Source organism: Pelodiscus sinensis, chromosome 7 (assembly GCF_052426305.1).
Source record: "Pelodiscus sinensis isolate ZL-2025 chromosome 7, ASM5242630v1, whole genome shotgun sequence".
In the NCBI taxonomy this organism is placed as follows: domain Eukaryota; kingdom Metazoa; phylum Chordata; order Testudines; family Trionychidae; genus Pelodiscus; species Pelodiscus sinensis.
Genome location: NC_143058.1, coordinates 38,225,037 through 38,249,444, shown reverse-complemented (window position 1 = coordinate 38,249,444; position 24,408 = coordinate 38,225,037). Strand labels below are relative to the sequence as shown.

General features: G+C 44.8%; 1 protein-coding gene across 4 annotated transcripts in view; it reads left to right on the top strand.

Moving 5' to 3' along the window:
- The window catches only part of COBLL1 (cordon-bleu WH2 repeat protein like 1), a 125,083-nt gene that overhangs the window by 75,721 nt on the left and 24,954 nt on the right, over positions 1-24,408 (top strand). For all 4 annotated transcript variants that reach the window (XM_089779739.1, XM_075933515.2, XM_014580739.4 and 1 more), the window contains 5 exons: positions 3,070-3,271; positions 4,349-4,577; positions 14,341-14,379; positions 16,718-16,815; positions 16,926-17,168. In XM_089779739.1, coding sequence (XP_089635865.1) covers positions 3,070-3,271; positions 4,349-4,577; positions 14,341-14,379; positions 16,718-16,815; positions 16,926-17,168 — 811 coding nt within the window. The remainder of the gene's footprint in view (positions 1-3,069; positions 3,272-4,348; positions 4,578-14,340; positions 14,380-16,717; positions 16,816-16,925; positions 17,169-24,408) is intronic.

Here is a 24,408-nt window from a genome sequence, read left to right as displayed (position 1 = left end):
CCATTTTATTGGCCACCCCTTAGTTACACCAATACAAGGCAGAGATAAAATAACCTTTCCGTTCTTACTTGAGATTTCCATTTGTGCTTTGCAGAATATCATTGGCTCTTTTGGCTACTGTGTGACGCTGGGAGCTCATATTCAGCTGATTATCCACCACAATTACCACATTTTTCATAGTTGCAGCTTTCCTGGGACAGAGACTTCCATCCTGGAAATAACACCTACATTCTTTGTTTATAATGTATGTTTTCATTTAGCCTTATTAGAGTGGACACAAGCATATCCTATGCATTTTACCAAGTGATCCAGATTGCTTTGAATCAGTGAAGTGTCTTTAATTTGCCGCCACTCCAGTTTATCACTGCAAAGTTTATCTGATCTCTTTAGTGGGAGGGAGTTTTTGAAGAGTTCAGCAGTTTCTCTTCCTTCCTTCCTGCTATTGGGAAAGAAAATGGTGTGTGAAAGAGAAAGGATGAGTTCAGTACTCCGGTCTAGTTTCCATGAATGTAAATGTAATTGATCTTGTGAAGAGCTTAACTATGAGTTTCTTACTGCATCCCTTAGACAAACAGTACCCGCCCAGTGAAGGCACAGAAGTCACTTCTTCCATACCCCCATGCAATCCTAGTACAAGACTGTGGGCTACTTGATGCCTTTTGAAGCAGACTATTTTTCTCAGGCAAGTGCTGCCTCCTGCTGCTTAAGCAAATAATGAAACTTTTCCCAGAAGATAAAGAGGAAAGAAAATTAGTGCAGAGTTTAGCCTATAACATCTTGGAGCTCAGTGGTGTGGCAGATGGCTAATATGATCCTGAATTGAGGCATGGTTCTTTTGAATAATTCCAACGTTTGAAAGTGTGCTTGTTCTTTTGTGTCCAGGCTATGATTTCAGATACAAAGCCGGAGTAAATCTTGCTCAGGAAATAAGGTGTGCTAGAATCAGCAAAAACTAGTTTACATGCAGGAATCCAAAACTGGATTAATTTTAAGAGTTAAAAATTAAATCGTGGTGTAAAACACCCCACTGGCTATTGCGTACATTGTCTGTTTAGGACAAGTCTTTCTGTGTCTTACATTTACAGAAGAATTTGTTACCTATTCTCCTTCAAAATAACTTCATTCATAGAATTGTGCCAAGGCAAAATTCTAGACGACAATACCTCAGTCTACTCAGTTTAGTGATTAGAAACTACTCAGTTTGATTGGTATGGGAATTGTGTATGGAGTTTGACTTAAAACAAATGTAGGATGTTCAATTTAATATGCTCCTAGAAATTTAAATTGTTCTAGTGGTTATAAATTAATTCCTTCATCACAAGGTTGTGTGTATAGCAAGCTGTTGCTGAGGAAATGGACTTTTGCACTTTCTGCACTAATATATATTACTATGTTGAAAATATAGTAAAGAACATTGAGGTTGCAGTCAAATGTAGGAAATGCCAGAATTAAGTTTGCCTGAAAAACATTACTTCAGCTCCCTTTGTATGTCTAGTTTATGATTAAAATATCTTTGGAAAGTTTAATTCTGTAGGCTGGTAGTTAGGGCTCTGACCTGGGATGTGGAAATCCTTGCTGAAAATTCCTTGCAGGCCAGGCTATTGGGTATTCTGTGTTTCTGTGGATAAGGGATGGTGGTTGTAGTTGTTTCTTTCCCACTAATGTTCTTTTCAGGCAATCTAATTCTGGCATTTACTGGCTTCTGACTGTTCGACTCTGCAACCTTAATGTTCTTTCAGCATAGTTGTTGTTTTAACTTCTTTATATATAGCATCTATGCAGTATGTCAAAGCCACCTGATACAGCATTGTTGCTCTCTTTTTATGGAATCCTCTCTGCTTCTATTTGAGAATATATTGGAAGGGGAGAAGAGCACAGTTATCTTCTATAGACCTCATATAGAATGTACATATATTTGTACATTATAATCTAATCCTAATGCAATGTACAATTTTAAAGTTTCCAGTTCAAAGTTATTGAAAAAAATTAATGTTTGTTTTCTACACCATTTATATGTTTGTGTAGAAACGGGTCATTTCAGGAAGGAATAAGTAGAGACAGATTAGTTGAAATAGTTTTGTGTGCCAAGATGAGGTTGGTTTTGGGAAAAATCCAAAGTATGACTAGCTGCATCTAGACTTTGAAAGTGTTCTTTATTAGATTTCCAGTAATTTTGTACATGGTCTTAGCAAGTAATTTTGTTAGTGAGGTTCAAATCTCCAGTTACTCTTCTCCCACAAGTTTGGAACTTTACCGTTATGAGTAAGTATGTCTTGACCCCTTTTTCTTTCTCAAGCTATCTTTTCCAAGTGTTATAGATCCCAGATACGGTATGTTAAACATGTGCCTAACTTTTCAACATCTCTAATGCTTTTGGTTTGCATGACTTGAGACACATGATGACTTTTCAGAAGGTTAGCATTTCTGGAAATTGGGCCTATTTCAAGTATGTCTAGTTAGACCCCAAAAACATGAGGCATTTTGGGGAAAAACGGATTTTAAGTATATTGGTATAACAGTTGTCCAGGATCAGTCATGGTACAATTACCACCACTGCTACAACCCATGTTGAATTGCAAATCAGGAAGCAAAATCACGTCTTGCCCTTAAAATGCGCTGTTATGCACCACATCTGTGCAGATTGCCTCTTGCAGGAATACAGATGCTTTGTAAGCATATATGCATATTAAAGGTGCCTTTTCTTTAAATCTTATCTCTAACATCTACAAATACAATTACTGAACATAATCATTCAGTCTTAGGACAGCAGAGAGACTTTTTGCTTATGTTGAGAATACAGATGTGAATGGTTAACTGGTAAGCATAACCTTTGCCAGGTGATGTTTACCAGTTACGGTTAACTGATGGGGGGGGGTCTTCCATGGCCGGGGGTGTGTTCAACATGGCCCTGTTTTTTTAATTGGTTAATCAGTTAAAAATAAGGTTTAATCAGTTAACTAAATGGGATTTTACATCCCTAGTTTAAAAAATGCACTTTGTGGCCTACGTAATGATTGTATAAGGATATATGGTATTATAACCACTTTAATTCTTTTTTTTTAAAAACAGCAAACCCATGATGGACTTGCTGATTTTTCTCTGTGCACAGTATCATTTAAATCCATCAGGCTATACCATAGATCTGATTTCAGCAAAGAAGAGCCAGATTAAATTCAAACCGAATACACCTATTGGAATGCTTGAAGTAGACAAGGTGATTTTAAAGCCAAAACATATGGATAAGAAAAAGCCTACTCCTACAATGCCAGAGGTAAGAATTATACCAATGATAGTGTTATCTGAAGAGAAAGATTAAGTACTCTGCATCTTCTGGTTGTACTCCACTGTGGCAGATTGTATTTATCTAAATGTTATTTGTTAAAATGCAGTTTCTCAATAGAATATATTTTTCAGGATATGGCCTATTGGCATCTCAATATATGATTACATTGGTATTACAGCTTTAGTCTGTAACTCTAGGTGTTTAGATGATTTTGGTGTTTACAGTGATGTGAATCTAATTGCTGTTTTTGGGACCGTAAATATTATAAGCAGCAATCTGAAGTGTAATAAAGTTACAAATTTCCTTCATGAAAGCATCCTTTGATAAATTCTAAATATATTCTCTGGACAACACAGCTGTATATACCTATAGCATCCCTTTCATAATCTGAAAATCAGTTCCTTATAAGTTCTCTGGAATGCCATAACTTACACACCCTTTTGATAAATTATTTGTATTTTATTTTCATTTAATGTGTGCTCTGCCTGTGGTTGCTCCGTCTTCCTTTTGGAAACACTTAAGATTAAATGTGTAAATGAAGGATATTCCTCATGCTCTGGGAAACAGAAGCTTTTCAGAAGGCAGAAAATAAAAACTGGTGTAATTATTTTATGAAGGGCACAAAATACAGAACCATTTTTTCCCCTCATTCTATTTCCTTTTTTCTAACTTATGCTAAGTGAATTGTAACTTGAGTAATGTAGAAATAGGCTATTCCAACAGAGAAGGGTTTGCCATTTCTGTAGGAATACCAACACCCTCAACAGTAGCCACATCAACAGAAACCATCTTCCATCAATTGCATCTTAGGTCAGGATGGCTATTTTGGCCATTTAGGCCAGAGCCAAAACTGATACTCCACCAATCAGGTTGTTTTTTTCTTAATAAATCTGACCGCCTCTTTCCTACTGTTCTCTTCATAACTTTGATAAAACTAACAATGGTGAAACAGCCCTTGGGAAAGGAAGAAATTTCTAGGGTTGCTGCAACATTCTGTTCGTGTGACAATGAGCTTCTTGGTCTGTATCCTTGAATGCTGTTTAATGGTTTTGTTTCCTTTTTCAGCAAACAGTAAGAGTAGTAGTCAACTACAAGAGAACACAGAAGACTATAGTGAGAGTGAGTCCACATGAACCTCTTCAAGAGTTCATAGCAATTATCTGTAGAAAATGTGAGTTTGATCCTTTGCACACTGTATTGCTGAAGAATTACCAGTCTCAGGATCCCCTTGATGTAACAAAATCTCTCAATGACCTTGGACTAAGGGAGTTGTATGCAATGGATGTCAATAAAGGTAAGAGGGTTTTTTTTATAGTTCTCATCAAAACTATGTGTACAGGAAATGCTACTATTTTTTTTAAAGTAATAGATTTGATTTCATGTGTTCCAGAACAATGAATTTCCTTCTAATTTCCTTGTGCTCTTCTTCCTTCTGGTATAGAACCAAAACTACCTAAGGGTTACCTACGATTAATTTTCATAAACTTCAGACAAGAGAACTCCTATATGAAATTGCTCCATATAAAAAGTGATTGATTGTTTCTGAGAAGTGTGCTGAAGTGACTAAGCATAAGTGTGTATAAGATACTATTTATGAAACCCTGTGTCAGTTTTACTCCTATTCAAATTCAGTGTCTTGTCTCTTGTAGTGCTCCCTCTTCTGGACACTAGATCCATATTGCTTAAGCTTCCCTGGGTCTAAGTAGTCAGTGGACCTGCCTCTTTTTTCTTCGGTCTCTCTGGGTATGTCTATGGCTCAGTTACAAACTCATGGTACTACATCTCAGAGCCTTTGCCAATAAATTTCAGTGAATTAGTTTGGTCTCAGGCTTTCCCACCATCCTCCGTAGGGGTTTTTTGAGCCTGGGCTCCAGCCCACACCTAAAGACCTGCACTTCAATTTTTAGCCCTGCAGCCCAAATCCTGGGAACCTCTGTTCCCATGTACTGGCCTCCCCATGGGGTCTTTAGGGCAGTGTAGATGTGCCATACCTCCAAAGCATAGTTATCCTTTGCTACCCCTTCACAGAAATGGGCCTCATGGACCATAGCTTGACACCTCAAGCTCTCCAGCAACTTAAGTATATCCTCTTGAAACTCCAGCTATGTGGGAGCTATAGGTTTACAGTTCACTCAGAGGCTTTTTTTCACTTAACACAAGAGAAAAACCAATCTAGACAAAATAATATACATTTGCAGTCATTTCCGGCCTCAATTTTCTCTGGAATGTTCTTTGGGGATAGACTAGAAACTTATAAGGAGTTTAGGATGCATTTTTTTCCCTGCCCTCTTGCACATGATTTATTTCAGTCTGTATTCCACCCTGTACTCATTGGCTTTTCTCTTCCTCAGCTGGTCCCACAGTTAGACATCATAAACATTTGCCCCCCCCTCCTCTCCCCTGCCATGAAACATGTCCTTCTTTTACTGTCTCCTGCCCAAAGCTTCCTCTCTTCTTCCTCTTGCTCTGCATGTTTCTTTAAGTCTCACCAGCAACTCCTGGTTACTTGTTTCTACCGCTGGGGAAATTCTACTCTGCAAACCTCAATCCTCTGCAGAGAAGTTGGGAACAAATTGACTTCCCCTGGCCGTCAGCTGTTCTGTTCTATCTGGGCCAGGTCTGTTCACTAATTAATAGTCGATAATAACAGTCTCTTCAAAGGCCAGATTTATAAGCAGCGTTCTCTAATGTTGCCACTTTTCAGAATTTCTGTCCCGCATGAAGAGAAGAAGAGGGGGAAAAAAAACCAGCCCTATATTCAAATGGAATTTGTAGTCTCACATGGACAGAGAGGATGCCCACTATCAAACAGAATTATAAAATTGTACATACAGTCCCCTAAACAGGGAAGTAATTGTTTGTAATCCTGCAGGGTCAGATGACCAGCAACCCAAGAGCGTATTAATCTAACAAATTATGACTTTATATGATGCTACCAGTGTAGGATGTGAGCATTTGACGAGTATGGGTTGGTTTAGTTCGTTAATGGCTTGTGAAGCAAAATGTTTCTCCAGATTGAGACAGAAGACAGAAATAACTTCCTTTTGATCAGACAGCTACTAGCTCCCAATCCTGCACCCTGCCCGTGTCCATATTTTATAAATTACTCAAGTTTTTTGTCATTCTGTTACCAAAAATTTCTAAGATTTCATGCAAACATGTTCTGTCAGCATTAGCTATTTCAGGCCTGGGCAAAATACAACCCTGGGTCAGATCTGGCCTGCTAAGCCATGAGATTGAGCCCGCAGAGGCAGTGGGGAGTCCCAGGCAGGCTTCCAGCTTGTCCTTCACACAGTGCGGAAATGTGGCTGCTGGGCTTCCTTCCAGTTTGAAAACTGGAGGGGGGGGGGGGGGAGGGAGTTTCAGGAGCCACCCTGCCCCAGCACAATCCCATTGGCCAGAAACCAGCCAATGGGAGCTGCTTGTTGGAATAACAGGCAGCCAAGAAGAACCACACCCCCTGTCCTCTGCTCAGTTATTCACTGAAGCACATGGCCGGGTGTGACGTAGTGGGGGTACCTGGCTGGTTTCTATGCTGCTGGCTCTGGGGGAACCCCCACTGGCTGCTGTGGGTACCACGACCCAGCAAAACAGGATGAGTCACTATGCAAACCAGTGGCCAGACACCCCCCATGGAGAGGAACAAAGGAAGGTGGAATGCTGCCTTGGCTGGGGGGCAGGGCTGGAAGTGAGTGAGTTGGTTGCTGGCTGTCGGAGGGGATGGATGAGACAGCCTAGGGAGAGGAGCTGGAGTTTAGGGGCCCAGTCTCCCCCATCTCAAGGGGGCCTGAGGCATCCTAGCCCAGTTCCTGTGACCAGATTACATCTGTGCTGCGCTGTGCTGGAGGAGCAGTAAACCACCCTCAATTCCACTGGCTGGTGCAGTCTGTTTGCGCCATTTCGGGGTGCAGGAGACGGGGGACCCCAACGCGCCGTCACACTGGTGTCAGAAGTGGGATGCACTGCACCCCGTGGATGGAGCTTCCAGCGGCAAGCGACAAGGCGCAGTAGAAGCAAGAGCCCTGGAGCCAGGCATGCTGGAGACAGAGCGAAGCGGTTCCTGGGAATCGTGGGGCGCTGCAGCACTAGACTGGTGAGTCTGCACCGAGGGGCCCAGCGGGCAGATGGCCTACGCCCGACTCTTGAAGGCAGAGCTGGTGGGGCTGTGCAGAGAGAGGGGCTTGCCTGTGCGGAAAGCAGCCAAGGCCCAGCTGATTACCCAGCTGGAAGAGAATGACCAGCCACAGGGCCAGGATCTTGTCCCCAGGGGAAGCAGCCAGACCCCCCCTGAGAGTGTGTCAGGCTCAGAGAGGGGGAGGAGCGCTGGAACCCAACGGAGAGATGAGACAGCGTCTCCCGGGAGGCCTGCAAGCCGTAGCCCATCTAGGGCAGGGGCCAGCCCAGCGGAGCTGCGGCGGCTGGAGATCCAGCTGCGGATCAGGGAATTGGAAGTAGAGGACCGAGAGAAGGAGCGCCAAGATCGAGAGAGGCAGCGACAGCATGAGCTGGCCATGGCAGAGCGGAGAACCGGCGGGGCACCGGCTGCGCCAAGTGCGGATGGGCCCCAAGGTCCCAGGGCTGCCAGCCACTTGGAGAGGCTCGTGGTGGCCCAATTGAAGGACATGGGTGACATAGACGGGTTCCTCAGCTCCTTTGAGAGGGCCTGTGGACTGCAACGGGTTCCCCCAGCTGACTGGCTGCAGGAGCTCATCCCCGCACTGAGCCAGGAGGCGGCCGGAGTGCTCAGTCAGCAGGAGGACCTACAGCCAGGGGATTACAACCGAGTCAAGGAGGCCCTGCTGCACAAGTTCGGGCTGACCCCCGAGATATACAGGAAGAAGTTCCGGGGGGTACAGAAAGGGCCACGGGAGACCTATGTGGACCTGGCCTCCCGCCTGGCGCAATACTGCCGCAAGTGGGTGTCTGGAGTTGGAGCCCAGACCGCAGAGGAGCTGCTCAAGCTGGTCATGATGGAGCAGTTCTATGAAGCGTGCCCACCCAAACTGAGGCTGTGGCTCAAGGACCGGAGACCAGAGAACCCCCAGGAGGCCGGGAGACTGGCGGATGAGTTCACGGAGAGCCGGTCCGGGTGTGAACGGGAGTCCCGGAGAGAAAGGGAACCGCGCAGAGACCGGATCTCGGCTGAGCGACGGAGGGAGTCAACTACGGGGCGAGACCAAGGAACAGGTCGTCTGCGCCCCAGAGAACCAGCCAGGGCCTGGACAGAGACAGCCCAAAGCCTAACTTGCCATCGCTGTGGGCAAAAAGGCCACAAGAGGGCTCAGTGCACCAGGTCCCAGGACCGGGGACTGTCCAGGGTTAACTGGCTGGGGCGGGAGGAAGGGCAGGCTGCCCCAGAGGCAGGGGCTGGCAGGCAAACCTCAGCTCAGAGAGAGGGGAAGGATGCTCAGTGCACCTCCCCTGGGAGGTCTGATTCTCAGGAGGCGGATTCCTCCGTGTACCGGGTGGGGGCAGGACGGCCCCTGCGGAGCGAGTGCCTCATACCCCTGGAGGTGGATGGTAGGAAGGTGACGGGCTTCTGGGACACGGGGGCGGAGGTGACTCTGGCCCGATCTGACATAGTGGCCCAGGAGCGGATACTACCCCACACGCAGCTGACCCTGAAGGGCATAGACGGGTCCCCGTTTAAGGTGCCTGTAGCCAGGGTGCATCTGAAATGGGGGGCGAAGGAAGGCCTCAAGGAAGTGGGGGTGCACCCGCACTTGCCCACCGAGGTGCTGATGGGGAACGACCTAGAGGAGTGGCCCCATGAATCCCAGCGGGCTCTAGTCACTACCCGGAGCCAGAGCCAGCGGGGGGCTGACAACGTGGGTCCAGGGAAGGACTCCTGGCAGCGTCCTCAGGGTCCCATCCCAGTGGACACGGGGTCCAGCCAGGCTGGGACTCCGGACCTAGGCAGAGGTGGGGGACAGGTCCCGATCCCTGCCTCAGCAGCTGAATTCCAGGCTGAGGTGCAGGCAGACCCCTCCTTGCAGAGGCTGAGGGACCAGGCTGGCCTCCGTGCAGCTCAGCCCCGGGGGAGAGGTGGCCAGGAGAGATTCCTGCGGGAGCGTGGGCTCCTGTTCCGTGAGTGGCTCCTCCCCAGGAAGGCGAGGGCATGGAGGGTAGAGCGGCAGCTGGTCGTCCCCCGAAAGTATCGCCTCAAGCTGCTGTATTTGGCCCACGATGTCCCCGTTGGGGGCCACCGGGGGATCCGGAGCACCCGGCTGAAGCTGCTCCAGCACTTCTATTGGCCGGGAATCTTTACAGCCGTGCAGCGGTACTGCCGGTCCTGTGACTCCTGCCAGAGGGGCGGGAAGGCCCAAGACAGGAGGAACGCGGCTTGGGGGTCTCTACCCCAGATAGAGGACCCTCTGGGCTTGCTGAGAGAGTTATGGGAGGGGAAGTCCTCCCTGGATGGAGCATCGGGGGTGGAAGCCGCCCTGGCTGTCCAGAGAAGGCTCGCTGGGCTCATGGCCCTGGCCCGAGAGACCCCGGCCAGAGATCAAGGCCAGCGGAAGGGTGGGTGTGACCCCCGAGGACAGGCCTGGGCCAGTCACCCTGGAGCGGGGCGGCGAGTGGACAGAGGGAAGCCAATTCATGTGGGGCCTCGCCACGGCCGGCCCGAGTCAAGGGGAGCACCCATGTCCTCAGGGCGGGTTCCCACGCAGAGGACCCGAACTTCCCTAGGTCACGAGCGGAGTGACCCTGCTCAGTTCGCTCTCGGAGGGGGGAGAACTGTGACGTAGTGGGGGTACCTGGCTGGTTTCTATGCTGCTGGCTCTGGGGGAACCCCCACTGGCTGCTGTGGGTACCACGACCCAGCAAAACAGGATGAGTCACTATGCAAACCAGTGGCCAGACACCCCCCATGGAGAGGAACAAAGGAAGGTGGAATGCTGCCTTGGCTGGGGGGCAGGGCTGGAAGTGAGTGAGTTGGTTGCTGGCTGTCGGAGGGGATGGATGAGACAGCCTAGGGAGAGGAGCTGGAGTTTAGGGGCCCAGTCTCCCCCATCTCAAGGGGGCCTGAGGCATCCTAGCCCAGTTCCTGTGACCAGATTACATCTGTGCTGCGCTGTGCTGGAGGAGCAGTAAACCACCCTCAATTCCACTGGCTGGTGCAGTCTGTTTGCGCCATTTCGGGGTGCAGGAGACGGGGGACCCCAACGCGCCGTCACACCGGGCAGGCAGGCTGGCTGTGAAACATTTTAAGCTCTGCAAGCAGGCATGCTGGCTTGCATGGTGGCTGGCAATTCTCATGGCCACAGCCTGCCTCTGGCACCCTAGCCCCTCCCTGCCACAACCCTCTGCTCCTCCCACTCAAGATACCCAAGCCCTCTGTTCCCACCCATACCCCCACCCAGATCTGGCACTCCAGTCTCCTGCCCCAGATCACAATCCCCTCCTATCCTAGGTCACCATCTTCTCTTTCACCCAAACTCCCTCACAGACTCCAGGCTCCCTTCTGTACCCCGATCCCTTACTCCAAGATCCCCTCTGCAACCAACCTCCATCCCAAACCCCACATCTCCTCCATTAATATCATGGAAGAGTGTGGCCCTTGACCACTTTCCAAAATCTTGGAGTGGTCCTCCGTCAAAAATTATTGCCCACCCTTGGGCTATTGTGTTTCAGCTAAATGTCCTAGCAACATTCTATGTACCTTCTTTCTATAGTCATTATTCCTGCCTTTGGCATAATGTAAATTTTCGTTTTTGCCTTAGCCTCATAACTTGGTATGTTTTATTTCAAAGACATTGATCTCTGTTTCCTAAATACACCATAGTTAGCAGTATCTGCAATAACAGCTTTTATTTAGTGTTGGTTGAGAAATTTTGATCAGTGACTTTTTTCCACTGGAAAAATCAAATACAGGTGGACTCCCTGATTCAGCGCATTCAGGACCAGGGTTCAGGACTGCTCAGGAGTATGCCAGATATGGGGAGGTCAAGTTTGCTTTCCCAGCTGTCAGTTCTGCTCCTGGATACCAGCCCGAGACACTGGTCTTTGCTCCAGGCCAGGGGTTGGCAACCTTTTCAAATAAAAAAGCTGAATTGCATGAAAATTCGGAACAAGTGGTTAACAAAGAGCTGTATAAAAATGCCCATTTGCATGACTGAAAATATACAACTTACTATTATTAACTGACATGATGAATAGCATAAATGAAACATTGTAGTCACAGACATTATTTAATGGGACTTCTGCCATTGTATCTTTTCGCATATTTTTTGAACTTTACATGATAACTGGTTACATCCAGCTTCACGCACACATTCAGGCTGTCTTCTGTCAATCTTATGGCAGGAGATGTGGGGGTGCAGGAGTTAGGGGATGTGAGGGTATGCGGGTTTAGGGCAGGGGATTCAGGAGTACAATGGGCTCATGTCAGAGTTAGGGTGTGGGGGGTTGCAGGAGTGTTATGGCAGGGGTGCAGGAGGTTGGGTTGAGGTGTATGAGGGGCTATAGGTAGGGGGTTGGGTGTATGATTGGCTTAGGGTGCAGTGTATGTATGGGGGGCATGAAGGAGTGCTATGACACTGCAGCCAGATGGGGTCTGGGCCTCAATTGGGGCTTGTTCGCCAGGCTTCATTCTTAAATAAAGTAAAATATTATGTTGAACAGACAGGGTTTCAGTGTTTTCTTTCTTTATGGCAGGGGCAGGGAACCTATTTTGGGTTGGGAGCCACAGACCCACAAAAAAATCAGTCAAGAACCATACACGAGAGGTGCAACTCTCCCCTCCCCCCCCCAAAAAAACCCTCCAAAATCCACAGTCCCTCACTGATGTGGCCCCCAACTGAAACACCTTACTCCCCTGGTGCTTCAGCCCCATGGTGGGGGGAGGAAGACAGGGAGGACTGCACTCTTCAGTGACTCGCCCTTCCAGCCTGCTTTCTCGCCTATGGCAACTTGGAGGACTACATCTGCCATAAGAGACTTCATTGTTAATCATGTCATATGACATGGAACGAACACACACACACACATACATATACATATACATATACATATACATATACATATACATTCTGGGAGATTCAGTCCAAAAAAGGATCCTGTTCTGTAAGATGGAATGGGGCTCAAAACAACAACTTCCATGAGACTGGGGGTACGTCTAGACTACAGGCTTTTTGTCAACAGAAGTTTTGTCAACAGGTACTGTTAACAAAGCTTCTGTCAACAAAGAGCATCTAGACTACATCCAGTTCTGTCGACAAAGCAAGCCGCTTTGTCGACATGACAGTGTAGATGCAATAACGCCTTCTGTCGACAGAACTCAGTCGACAAAAGGCGTTATTCCTCATATAATGAGGCTTACAGCCATCAACAAAACTGCTGAGTTCTGTTGATGTTATGTCGACAGAACTCAGCAGCAGTGTAGAGGCAGGCATAGTTTTGTCGACAAAAGTCCACTTCTGTCGACAAAACCCTGTAGTCTAGACACACGCTATGTGCGCTGAAGAAATGTAGGTTAATGTTGAAATAAGTCAAAAAAACTCATTTAGGTTATTTTAGCAAACAAAAAAATTAGTTTAATTTTGGGAAAGTTTCATTTCAGTCAAAAATGTAATAACAATGTTATAAATTTACAAATTGAAATTCTCCACAGAATGTGATAGTATGCAAAATCTAAAAATTTAATTTTTTTATCCAATTTTGGGACAAAAACAAATGCCGAAATTTCCCTTGGGACAGAGATCTAATATCGTTTGCTCAGCTCTATTTTTATTAAATTGTTACTTATAACCAGGGCTCGCCGAGCAGCGGTGAGCCCCGCTCACCAGTCGCGCGTTTCTGCGCTCTGCGCATGCGCAGATCGCTCTGCTCTGGCTCTTCCGGGGTGTAAACTACTTGCCACAGGCGAGTACAGTACATTGTTTGTCGAGCCCTGCTTATAACTACAAGTTTATATTGTAGACTAGAAATACAATAAGCCACCAGTTTATCTACAGGCTAATTGTTGCTACAGTAGTTTTCTTTTTCCTCTATTGGAAAACAAAACCCCTCATAAATGGTGTATCACAAAGACCTCACTCCAAATGTAAAGAGTTTTTCTGTATTGTATGCCTCTTGACAGCATGTTTAAATTTCTCTGACCTTCCCAAGCAAAAAATACTAGGTCCCTTGTGGTATTTTTTTTCCCCCCTCTTGATTCTCAGTCTGAATAACAGATTCACTTTGGGAATGATGACTTGAAGTGGATGCTCCTTTTCATGAAGGAAAGTACTGAGTAATGGAAACAACTGATTTTTATTTCAATTTAATACTTTGGACAACAAAAAATTAGTCTGAGGTCATTTCCCTGACTCTTCCTGGCTCACTTTTTTAAGACTATTTGAGAATAATTTTTGACAGGTCAAATGACTAAATTAAAAAATGTGTGGTTTGAGCTAGAAAACTGTTCCCCAGATTCCAGCTTTGTGTTTAAAAGACAATTAATTATACTCAAAATTTAAAGCAAAGAAAAAAATGCCATAAATATTTTTTTTATAACTTCCTATTAAATATCTATTCCCTAAGTGAGGGTGAATAGCTATTTTAGTGAAGTTGGTTCTGGGGCTATAAAGGTAATCCAAAATAATTAAAATCGGAATCCTTTCAACAATTGCCTGAAGCAAACACCCATAGTGAACTTATATACAAAATGAATTCCCTTCTCTTCCCAATTTAAAAAAAATCCAGGAAGGTGGGTGGACAGATGGATTGATTTTTATCAGAATATTATTATTTGCTTCTCAAGATAAATATTAACCAGTGTGTTAGTTTTAATATAATGTGCTCTAGAACTCAGTCTGCACGTACATAGATGGTTCTCTTGTCTTCGATATAAAAAAATCTGCATTTTTCACTCATGCTAGTTCAAATTCTGGTTGTTAGTATTAGGTAATTAAGATATTTGCTCTTCTGCTTAAGGAAGACTTTATGAAAGGGACATGCTATCTTTTCCTGTGTGTGGAAACTGATATGTAATTTACAGCTTTCCCTCAATCTACAGTGAAGTTTTGCATCTAATAAATAGTTTCATAACTAATGTACCATTTTTCTTTCTCTAGACACTTCAGCTGCTGACTTCAATTTATCCTCTTTGCAAGGTAAATTTTACAGAGCTGAATAGTGAAATAAGAGTACATATATAAACTCTAGTTGAGAGTTGTAGTTCAATGATATTTCCATTTATTGACTGAAAGGTTAACAAGGAAAATTTGTTCCTCTTTGTTTCTGAGGACAGGACAAGGAGTAATGGGCTTAAAGTGCAGCAGGGGAGGTTTAGATTGGACATTAGGAAAAAATTCCTAACTGTCAGGGTGGTCAAATATTGGAATAAATTGCCAAGGGAGGTGGTGGAATCTCCCTCTCTGGAGATATTTAAGAACAGGTTAGATAGACATCTGTCAGGGATGGTGTAGGTGGAGCTTGGTCCTGCCTTGAGGGCGGGGGGCTGGACTCGATGACCTCTTGAGGTCCCTTCCAGTCCTATTATTCTATGATTCTAAGTACCTTCATGTCCTATAATATGAGACTTGCACGAGGTATTATTACCAAAGTTGGTACACTGCCTATCTATCATACAATACATTTTACTTCAGGGTAGCTCTTTGATCAATGCAAAAGGATGTTCTTTATGAGCTGCTGTAGTACTGAATGATCAAAACATTTTTACTAAAAGGTTAATTCTGGAACCCTGATGTGAGTAGAGGCATACAATGGTTAGTTCTTCTAGTGATTTACATGTGACTGCTTGGCTAAATCAGATGGTAAATAAAGTTTCCCCATGATTAAGGAAAATTAATCCATAACTAGGAAATGTTTGAATTCAATGATTTCCAGGCTGAAAAGTTCCCCACCAACAATGTTTACTTCAAAAAAGGCAGAATATCTAAGCAGCTTGCTTTGCTTCTCTCCTTACAAAAGATAAACCAAGAGTTGTAAGTTTTCCACATAGATTTTTCTAAGCAAGCATTTTTAATGTGTCCTTAAATTAAAAGGCTCCTCAGCCATCATATGGAGGGGTCCGGGTCTGAGCCGTCTGGGTGATTACTTGGGGGGGGAGGGGGGGAGAGAGGCAGCAGGAGTAAGACTCACTCCCACACTCAGAGCAGAGGTGAGATCCAGAGCAGCCTAGTAGCCTACTCCACTCTGCTGCCCTCACCCAGTCCACTGTGTAATCACTTTATATCAAGTTTTAATTTGGATTTCTGGATGCATGATTTAGCACACATTGTATTCATGAGACTTTACTCTCCTGGCATATGAGCACTATACATTACATCTGTGTTTCATAAACCATGCCTTTACTTGTGATCTGCAGAATGACAATGCTATGAATTGAGAGGGACTGGATAGTTAAAAGGGGACATGATGTATAGGAGAGAATCTTTCTCCAAAACACAAAGAAATACAGATTGAAAGAGGTGCCTTGCATTCTCCTCCCGCTTTATGCACTCAGAGTTATCCCATGTGTATGTGACATGGGTTGTCAATATTTGTGCACTTAAAACATTTAGTTTTTCTACAGGCCATGTGACATTTTCAAGCATAACCAGTTACAGGCAGTCCCCGAGTTACGCGGATCTGACTTACAGCTGGGCTGTCAGCTGCCCGCGTGCTCTGCAGCTTTGCTCTGATTTGCTCCCCGTCCCCCTGGTCTGCAGACCAGGGGGACGGGGAGCAAAGCAGAGCAAAGCCGCGGAGCCTGGGGTTCTTAAGTTGAATCTGTATGTAAGTCAGAACTGGCATCCAGATTCAGCCGCTGTTGAAACTGATCAGTTTCAGCAGCGGCTGAATCTGGATGCCAGTTCCGACTTACATACAGATTCAACTTAAGAACAAAACTACAGTCCCTATCTTGTACGTAACCCGGGGACTGCCTGTACTTTGTAGAATCCTGATTGAATGAAACCACTGCTGCCAGGTTTAGCAAGAACTTGGTGTCTTTTTTGCCATGACTTATACCTAGTTTTTTATGTGCTCCTCATATTGAGGTGTCATCACACTACCATTGTCACATCTTCATTTAGGCGTATGTCCATGGATTTGTGTGATAATGACATGCTAAATTAAAAACACTACATTCATAGTACATTTATTTTTCTTCCGTTCAGGAACCTGAATCTTGGCAGTTTATGTGGAAGTCTAAAATTTTAATTTAAACTAAAATCTTGTTGAACACGATTGACTGTTTAGTGTAATGTTAATATAAGAGTACTTTTCACATACTGTGGCAAGTAGTAAAATTTATGCTAACCTATGATGGCTTCAGGAGAAGAATTAATGCAAAAAGCATGGTAATATCAAGAAGCTTGTTCAAATTGTACTTTCAAAAGACTACTGATACAGGATTTTTTTTACTACACAGTCCCTTACCAGCCTGTTAGGATATACCAAACATAACATGTATGCAACAAATACTAGAATTATTTTCCATTTTAGATTCCTGCCACATGTCTCAAAACCTAAGTACTTTGAAGGAGAAAGAAAATAAAGGATTTTTCAGCTTTTTTCAGCGAAGCAAGAAGAAACGAGAACAAGTAAGATGACATTTTGCTTTAAAAATGACGAAATATATTCACAGGACAATCAGATTTTGCTGGTTCATATGCTCTCAAAATGTTTTATCTTTTTCCCTCTCCTTTTTAAGACTGCCAGTGCCCCAGCCACTCCTGTGATGAGCAAGGCCAGGCCAACTTTTATCAACCGATCTAACACCATTTCCAAGCAATATGACTCCAACACATTGCCATCTGAAATGCCAAAGAAGCGGAGAGCACCCTTGCCTCCAATGCCTTCATCTCAAAGTGTCCCACAGGATCTTGCACATGCCCAAGTCAGACCCACATCATCCTGTATAGTGAAATCAAGGAGTGTTGATGAAAATGAACAGGTGAGATATTAAACTTTTCTTCTCCACCTCCTCACCCACTTCATTTTCATTGATTGAGAATATCTACTGCAGTGGTATTTCTGGTGGGGTTTGAAACAAAATTAGTTACATTATATAAGCAAAAAGTCCTATTTTCTGAGCATGTAGTAGTGAAACAAGAAATATTTCACACTGTTTCATTTGAAGAATGCATGTTTAGCAGTTGGATAAAAGCCAGATAGCGAAGATTCATATAATTATTTTTAAGGCTCTGATTTTTTTTCTAAAGACACACAGATTGCTTATTTTTAAAGTCACTGGCACTGCACAAATGCTTAAGGAAAACACTATTTTGTAACAAGTAAGTTTTCATTTGATAGGAGTTCCCAGTCTCAACTTGTTCCATTGTGCTAATAGCTTACATACTTGCACACATTATGGTATACAGTAATATGTCCATTACTACACAGGGGATTGGGGTTTTGTCATTGTTAAATGGTCTCACTTAGTTCTTTCTAGTAAAATGCAGTTTAGTGTGGTGTTCAAAAAAGTCTTCTAGTCTAAACTATTAAAAACAAATCGCACTTGTGGGAATTACATTTACTTTCTGAGTGCACAAAGATGTTGAACTTAATAAAATTGTTTGCTTGTATAGTAACATGTTTGAATTAAGTTATGAGGCGCTTGAACTTATTCCAACAAGTTTTGGGGAAAAATTAATGCATTGGGTAATATCTTGGTAAAGCACAGATTGTCAGTTGTGAATTCCAATTAAAGATCAAGGATAAAAGTGTCAATGTAAATTGACACTGCATATTTGTATGTTGCACTGTGCTTTGAATAAGGAGTAAAAGGCATTATTTTTAAATAAATTAGACTACTGGCATGCCAGACAGATAAAAATGAAATACTGAATGAAAAATAGGCTTGAGAGATGAATTGGTGCTATTCCCATAAACAAAAATTCTCAAATGAGCCATTTAGTCTAATTTATTCTTTACACAATACTCTTCATTTATAGTTAACATGAAAAAAACCACAAGAGAGCGCTGTCTAACAGAAGTTCTAAATTTTGGCCTGTATTTGGCTAAGAAGCTTTGTCATTTGAAGAGAAGAAAAATATTTTTCTTCTTTCAAGTGTAAAATTAAGTTTGTCTTGATCTGTTTCATGTCTCTTCACTGTAACAATGAAGGGAAAACTATGTGCTACTCCACTTTCTGATCATATTTGTGAACAGTGCTGGTATTCAATAAAACATTTCTGTAGCATCTGGGGAAGAGTTCAAGGAGAAGAAATTCTGTGACATAAGAGAGAGTTTGCTTTAAAATTAGTAAGTCCTGGGGCATTGATTGTGACTATTATAATTTATTTGTATTGGCACCTACAAGATATAAACTTAGAGTTGGCTCCTTTGAACTAGTCCTTTGAACTAGTTCTTTACAAATATACAGTAAGAAACAGTCCTCCCCTAAAGAATTTTCAGTCTGAATGGAAAAGACAAGCCAAGGCCTCTGGATCTTAACAATCTCACAAGCATTGTTTGTTGGTCCATATTTGTGTCCTTTATTCTTTGTGCTCTGTACCAAGGATATGAGACAGTACAGATGAACTGCCTCTCCAGCTCCTTCCTCTACCGTTGCATAGCCTGTATGAAACCTCTAGTGCCAGAACTGATACCATTGAAATACTTAGAGATGGAGGTCACCAGTTTTAACTGTACATAGTGTTCATACCATTTTTTCTCTCTAGTTAGTTATTAAAAATGTTCCTCCAGGGAGTCTCCCTGCCCTTGGTACAGGTTTAACTTTAGATTATGATTAGGTTAATGAGACTTTTTTTTAATAGCTTTGTCTCCTGTCCCTGCTTTTTTTCCCAAGCTGTGATGGCCAGTATCAGCCTCTCTGAGGCAATAAAGGCAACGGAGTATTTGCCATTCCTTTCCTAGGCTAATTTGACAGACGCATGAACTTTAGCTTAGGAAATAACTCAAGGAGTTTTAATGAGATCCCAGAGAGACCTGGGATACAGTACTAGTCTGCATATCACCCAGCAGTGTTGAGATGTAGGCCTCCTGGCACCATGATGTTTGATTCAGGAGTGGGATGGAGCAGAACTGAAGACCTTTCACTGCTGGCTTTCATAAGAACAAGAGACAGTTTCGTACAGGTAAAAGTGTATCTCCCTCTAACTCTACTTTGAAGAGGGGAAATCCTTCTCCTGTCTGACAAGTCTTTGGACTCAAGCCCTAAGGATGTAAGGCCTCCTAAGTCTCATAGCTATGATAGTTCATGAGAGCAGGACTTCCTCAGAACTCATGCTATATTAACAAGGCATAGCTGGTGGCACTGATCAAAATGAAGCACTGGAATCTGAAGGAGCAGTACTGACAAGAGTCTCATTTAGTGTCACCCCATACGGTCGTGTAGGGCACTGAACCTCACCAAGACACTTCCTCCATGGATACCAGAGGTGTAATGTGTTATGGCTGCTGAGGAGAGCATTGATTTATGACTCCCTGAAGGATCTTGTCATCTTCCTACATCAGCAATCTAGGAAACAACTCTGTCGTCAGGCTGATTCTCACAAGGGAGAGCCTGATCCCGGTTGAATATGGGAGCCCTGAGAAGTCTATCCCCTATCCAATCAGCAGTGGTAACCAGACTTCAGCACAGATTGTGCTGGCCATGGAGCTGAGCCTAATCTTTTCCTCATCAGAGGAGTCAGGATGCTAGGAGAACTGTAAGTCATATCCACAAACAGTCCAGACTGGCTTCATTCCATCACCCTGAGATGTGCATTAGCATTTTACGGGCAAAAAATAAAGCCTATCAAAAAGTCACTTCGATTGTTCACTCGTTCCACTCTAGTGTCAAATAGACAGGCTGTTACCCACATTAATTTATCTATCCCTTCCTTTACCTAGTTTCTAGGGCTCAGGGTAAAACTTCCTGCAGGTTTGCAGGATCTTTAGCCACTGAAAGAGCTTCACACAGTAACATACTTCTTCTCTATTTATTGACAATTCCCAAGCAAGCAGAATACACATGCTAAGCATACAATGTCATGCTCACCGATCCTGATACAAGCAGGCAGACGTCCCCTGTTGGCCAAGCAAGGTCAGCCTCTCTGAGTCTTAGCTCCTGCACGTCACGGTTGTGCAGAAGAATCCTCTGGTCTTAGGCTGTGTCTTGGAGGTGGGTGGTTCTTCTTGGTGTTCCTTTCGCTTCTTGTTTCCCTTTTGCTCTAGTAGCTGGTCTCCATCTTGGACCCCAGTTGATATAGTGAAATGGTATACAGCTGTGAGGCTACAGTATCCACTGCAGCTGGCAAGCAGGGAGGTGAAGAAAGCAAACTCACCCCCTCGTGAGCTGTGGAGCTAATGGTGGAGGAGTGCTGCCACTGTGGTATAAGTGGCGCTCCCTCGGTTGGTCATGTGAGGCAGGGAGCAGGTTGGGCTGCACAGGGCTTGGCCAGGCAGGGTGGGCTTTCATGATTTGCGAGCGGACACCGCCCCCTCTTTTTCCCAGAGGCAGGTTGGGCTGTGCTATACCTGGCAGTGGTGAGAGGAGGCGACACTGGGACTGAGGACCCTGCACACGCAGGAGGCAGGTAGTACCTATTGGGGCTTTGCACCAAAGTTGTCTCTAAGCTGCACGGCTGAGGCCTGCACAGAGGTTCAAAGCTCCCCAGGCAGGCAGAGAGATCAGCTGATCCCTGGGGGCAGGCCTCTGTTAAGGGCAGCTAAATGCTGCCTGTGGCATGTTTGAAATGGAAGACAATCAGCAGATAAGCAGGAAGTGAATGGCTGGAATTATTAATTGGCTGGGAGGAAAGTCCTGTCGGAGGATGGAGAGAGGCAGAAACCCAGCAGTCTTTTCAGTCCTCCTGAGCTGGGCAGTGGGAGGTAAGGAACTGACTGCATGGGGTAGGTTGGGGGAAAGAGGGAGTGGTTGACTGATCTGTGCAGTGAGGTAGAGTCAGGGAGCAGTTTGTTTAGGGTGTCTGACTCACTGCTGTCCTCTGTTAGGCTGGTTTGGAGGGGTGGGGGAAAGTCTGGCCCACCCTCCCCATTCCCCTACTCTCCATCACTTGCTGTCCCCAGCCCTTACTCACTCTCATTGGGTTGAGACACGATGGGTGGGAATGAGGGATTTGGGTGTGGGAAGGGGTGAGAGGTGCAAGCTCTGGGAGGGAATTTGCATGGAGAAGAAGATGTTTGCTCCAGTCTGGAGAGTGTTGGGTGAGGTGGAGGGTTGGGGTGCTGAGCAAGCTGCAGACTTGTGGATATTGGGGTGCAGGAGTTTGGGCTGGAGTGTATGAGAGGCCCAGGGCACCAGTTTGTGGTGTGTGGGTGGTGCAGGAGTTTGGGGACATGGGAGACTTTGGGCAGGGGGTTCAGGTGTATGATGGGCTCAGGGTTGGGGTGTGTGGGGTGCAGTGGGATTTATGATGCTGCAGCCAGTTGGGAGCTTGCTGGCCAGGCTTCATTTTTATATAAAATATTATGTCCAACACACAATGTTTCAACATTCTTTATTTATGGGAGGGCAGGGAACATTTTTTTGGTGCAGGTGGGCCACTGACCCACAGAAAAATCAGTCAGGGACCACACTAGTGAGATGCAAAAAAAAGTCCCAAAACCCCCAACCCTCACTGAGACCCCAACTGATACATCTCCCTCCTGTGGTGCTGCCATCCCATGTTGCCAGTGAGTGGGTATGGGATGGGGGTGCAGAATCTGAGTGGGAAGTAGGGTACAGGAGCAAGCTGGGGGTAGGTGTCTGGCTGGGAGGGGGCAGGGTACTGTTTGGTGTCTGCCCAACGGAGAGGAAGTAGGAGCAGAGTGCTAAGGCAACTCAGCCAGTATCTGGGGGTCTCCAGGGATGAGTGTATCATGGGAAGGATCTATAGGCAGGGTTGGAAGAAGTGCATGTGCAACTTTGAGAAATCCAGCCTTTCCGGATACTCCACTGCTATCTTAAGCCCCTCCTCCAACCAACCCTTCCTTCCTGGTGAATAGGAGAAGGAAGGTAAGGCAAGAAAGCATGTGCATTGCTGTGGAGAGAGGAGGAACAGTGTGCACACTTCCTGGGAAGTTGGATCTGGTGTGGAACCATGGGACTTTTCCCTCCAACAGGATGCTGGTTTTGACTCTGATGTTGTGAAAGGTGGGTAGGCTGTAGCACTAGCACAGGTTCTGTGTTGCGGCTGGGGAACAAGAGCAAGGTGGGGCTGGGAATGCTGCATCAAGAATGACAGGCAGTGCCTCCATGATCAACCACTTGATAGCAATTGACCCATGCTTCCCCCCCCCCCACTCCTTGCTGCCTCAGTATCAGAGGCAGCAAGTGGAGCAGGCGGGAGCTGGGTTTTAAGCTGGCTCTCTGAGTGGGCCGGCTCCCACAGAGTCTACTGTTCCCCCTCTCTCGCTGCCTCCCAGAGGCAGCAGCGCGGGAGAGGGGAGAACAGGCATGATTCAGTGCTAGGTGGAAGGGGTGTGGGGGAGAGCCAGCTTAAAAGCTGGCACCCCACAAGCACTGGCTTCTGTGGCGCTGCCTGTCCTCTGCAGCTGCCTCTGATGGAGGCAGCAGTGTGGAGGTGGGGGGACAGGCAAGAGCTGGTACTGAGAATATCAGCTCATGTGGAGTTTCCTACTCCCCTGTTCCTCTTCTCTCCTCCCTCCCCTCTGTACTGCTACCTCTATATCCGAGGCAGCAGTGGAAGCAGGCTGGAGTCCGTCCTCATGGGGCGCTGGCTTAAAACCTGGCTCCCCCACAAGCACCGGCTCCCATCTGCCCCTATACATGTAAACGTTGTTTCTTGTCTTCCTCTTGCTAGACATGGAGGGCAATTGATTATGGTCCTCTTTTTGTGACTGACATTTAGTTAGGTTTGTCTTGGTATCCCCTATCCTGTCCTCAGGGCAACCTTGTGCTGTTTCATGTGACTAAGTGGCAATGTCCTAATGTATCAGTAATTACATCCTGTTAGGATGCCCTTTAATAGCAGCCAACAGTGTCACACGCAAATAGGGTGTCCTACACATACTAAAACTTGGCACCGTATTTTTCCCTAAAGGTATTAATTCTGTCTTTTTAAAAATATTTGTCAAATAAAAATTACACATGTATAGCACTGACCAATTTATTTTGAAGTTGGTGTTAAATCCTATTTTTTTTTGAACAAATGTCAGCTTACTTTAAGACACAATTGGTGTTGAGAAGTAGCTTGATAAATGAACAGTATCCTACTCCATGGATATTGACAAGGTCAAGAATTCTGCTGTCAATGTGTTTCTGAATTATGGAGGGATCATCCGTAAAAGAGATTTGTGAGTCTGTTTATGCCAGTTTTTCTCCTTTGTATTCTACGTCATGAAGTGGACTGCTTAATAGAGGCACAAACAAAAGTCCTTTGAAGTTGACCCCCAGGTCTGGCTTCAATGTAGATTCTACTACCATAAAATGAATGTCATTGCTGGATTTTATTATGCTGTCAAATAGACAAGTAACAGTGATCAAAATTGCTGCTGGAATGGACATCTGTGACCAGGGATAAAACATATTTCTTTATCACCGGGATCCTGAAAGTAATCACTCTGAGATGTGGAAATACAAGGTTACTTCAATATGAAGGCTAATAGCTGTTACAATGACAGGCAAAATTATGGCAACTATCTTTTCAGTTTTATCACTAGTTCAGCATCTCAAAAATTCGATTTTTTTAATGCATACTGGAGTACCATAGCAACATACTGTATAAACTAAGTTCCCATCAGATACCCTATGCCTTTGTATTTTGATACTTCCATGTTGAGTGTACACTGGCAAAGAGCTAAATCCCTATTTGTGTTAGAATATTTAAGGTGTGGTGGTTGTAGTTCTGTATTTGTAATAGTTTACAATATATTTAGGAACATACCCCATCAGTTTTCTGAAACAGTATTTTTTTTGTTTTTTGTTTTTTGTTTTTTGTTTTTTTTAGAGCATGAGATGTTCCAGGTTACTTTGTTCATAAAATCTGAGACAACTGATTTTGTTTACTGTTAATGTTGCAATTCATTTTTCAACATCCAGCACTCTACAAGACAGATTCCCCTCACTTTACCCTCTGCCATTTTCTAATTCTTTCCCCCACTTGGGAATTGTATAAAAGCATTGCCCAGAAAAACTTAATATGTTTTTGGCTAATAGTGGATGGAAGATTCTCTGCTTTCTCGGGTATAAATTATAAATACCACTTTTGGAGTACAATAATATT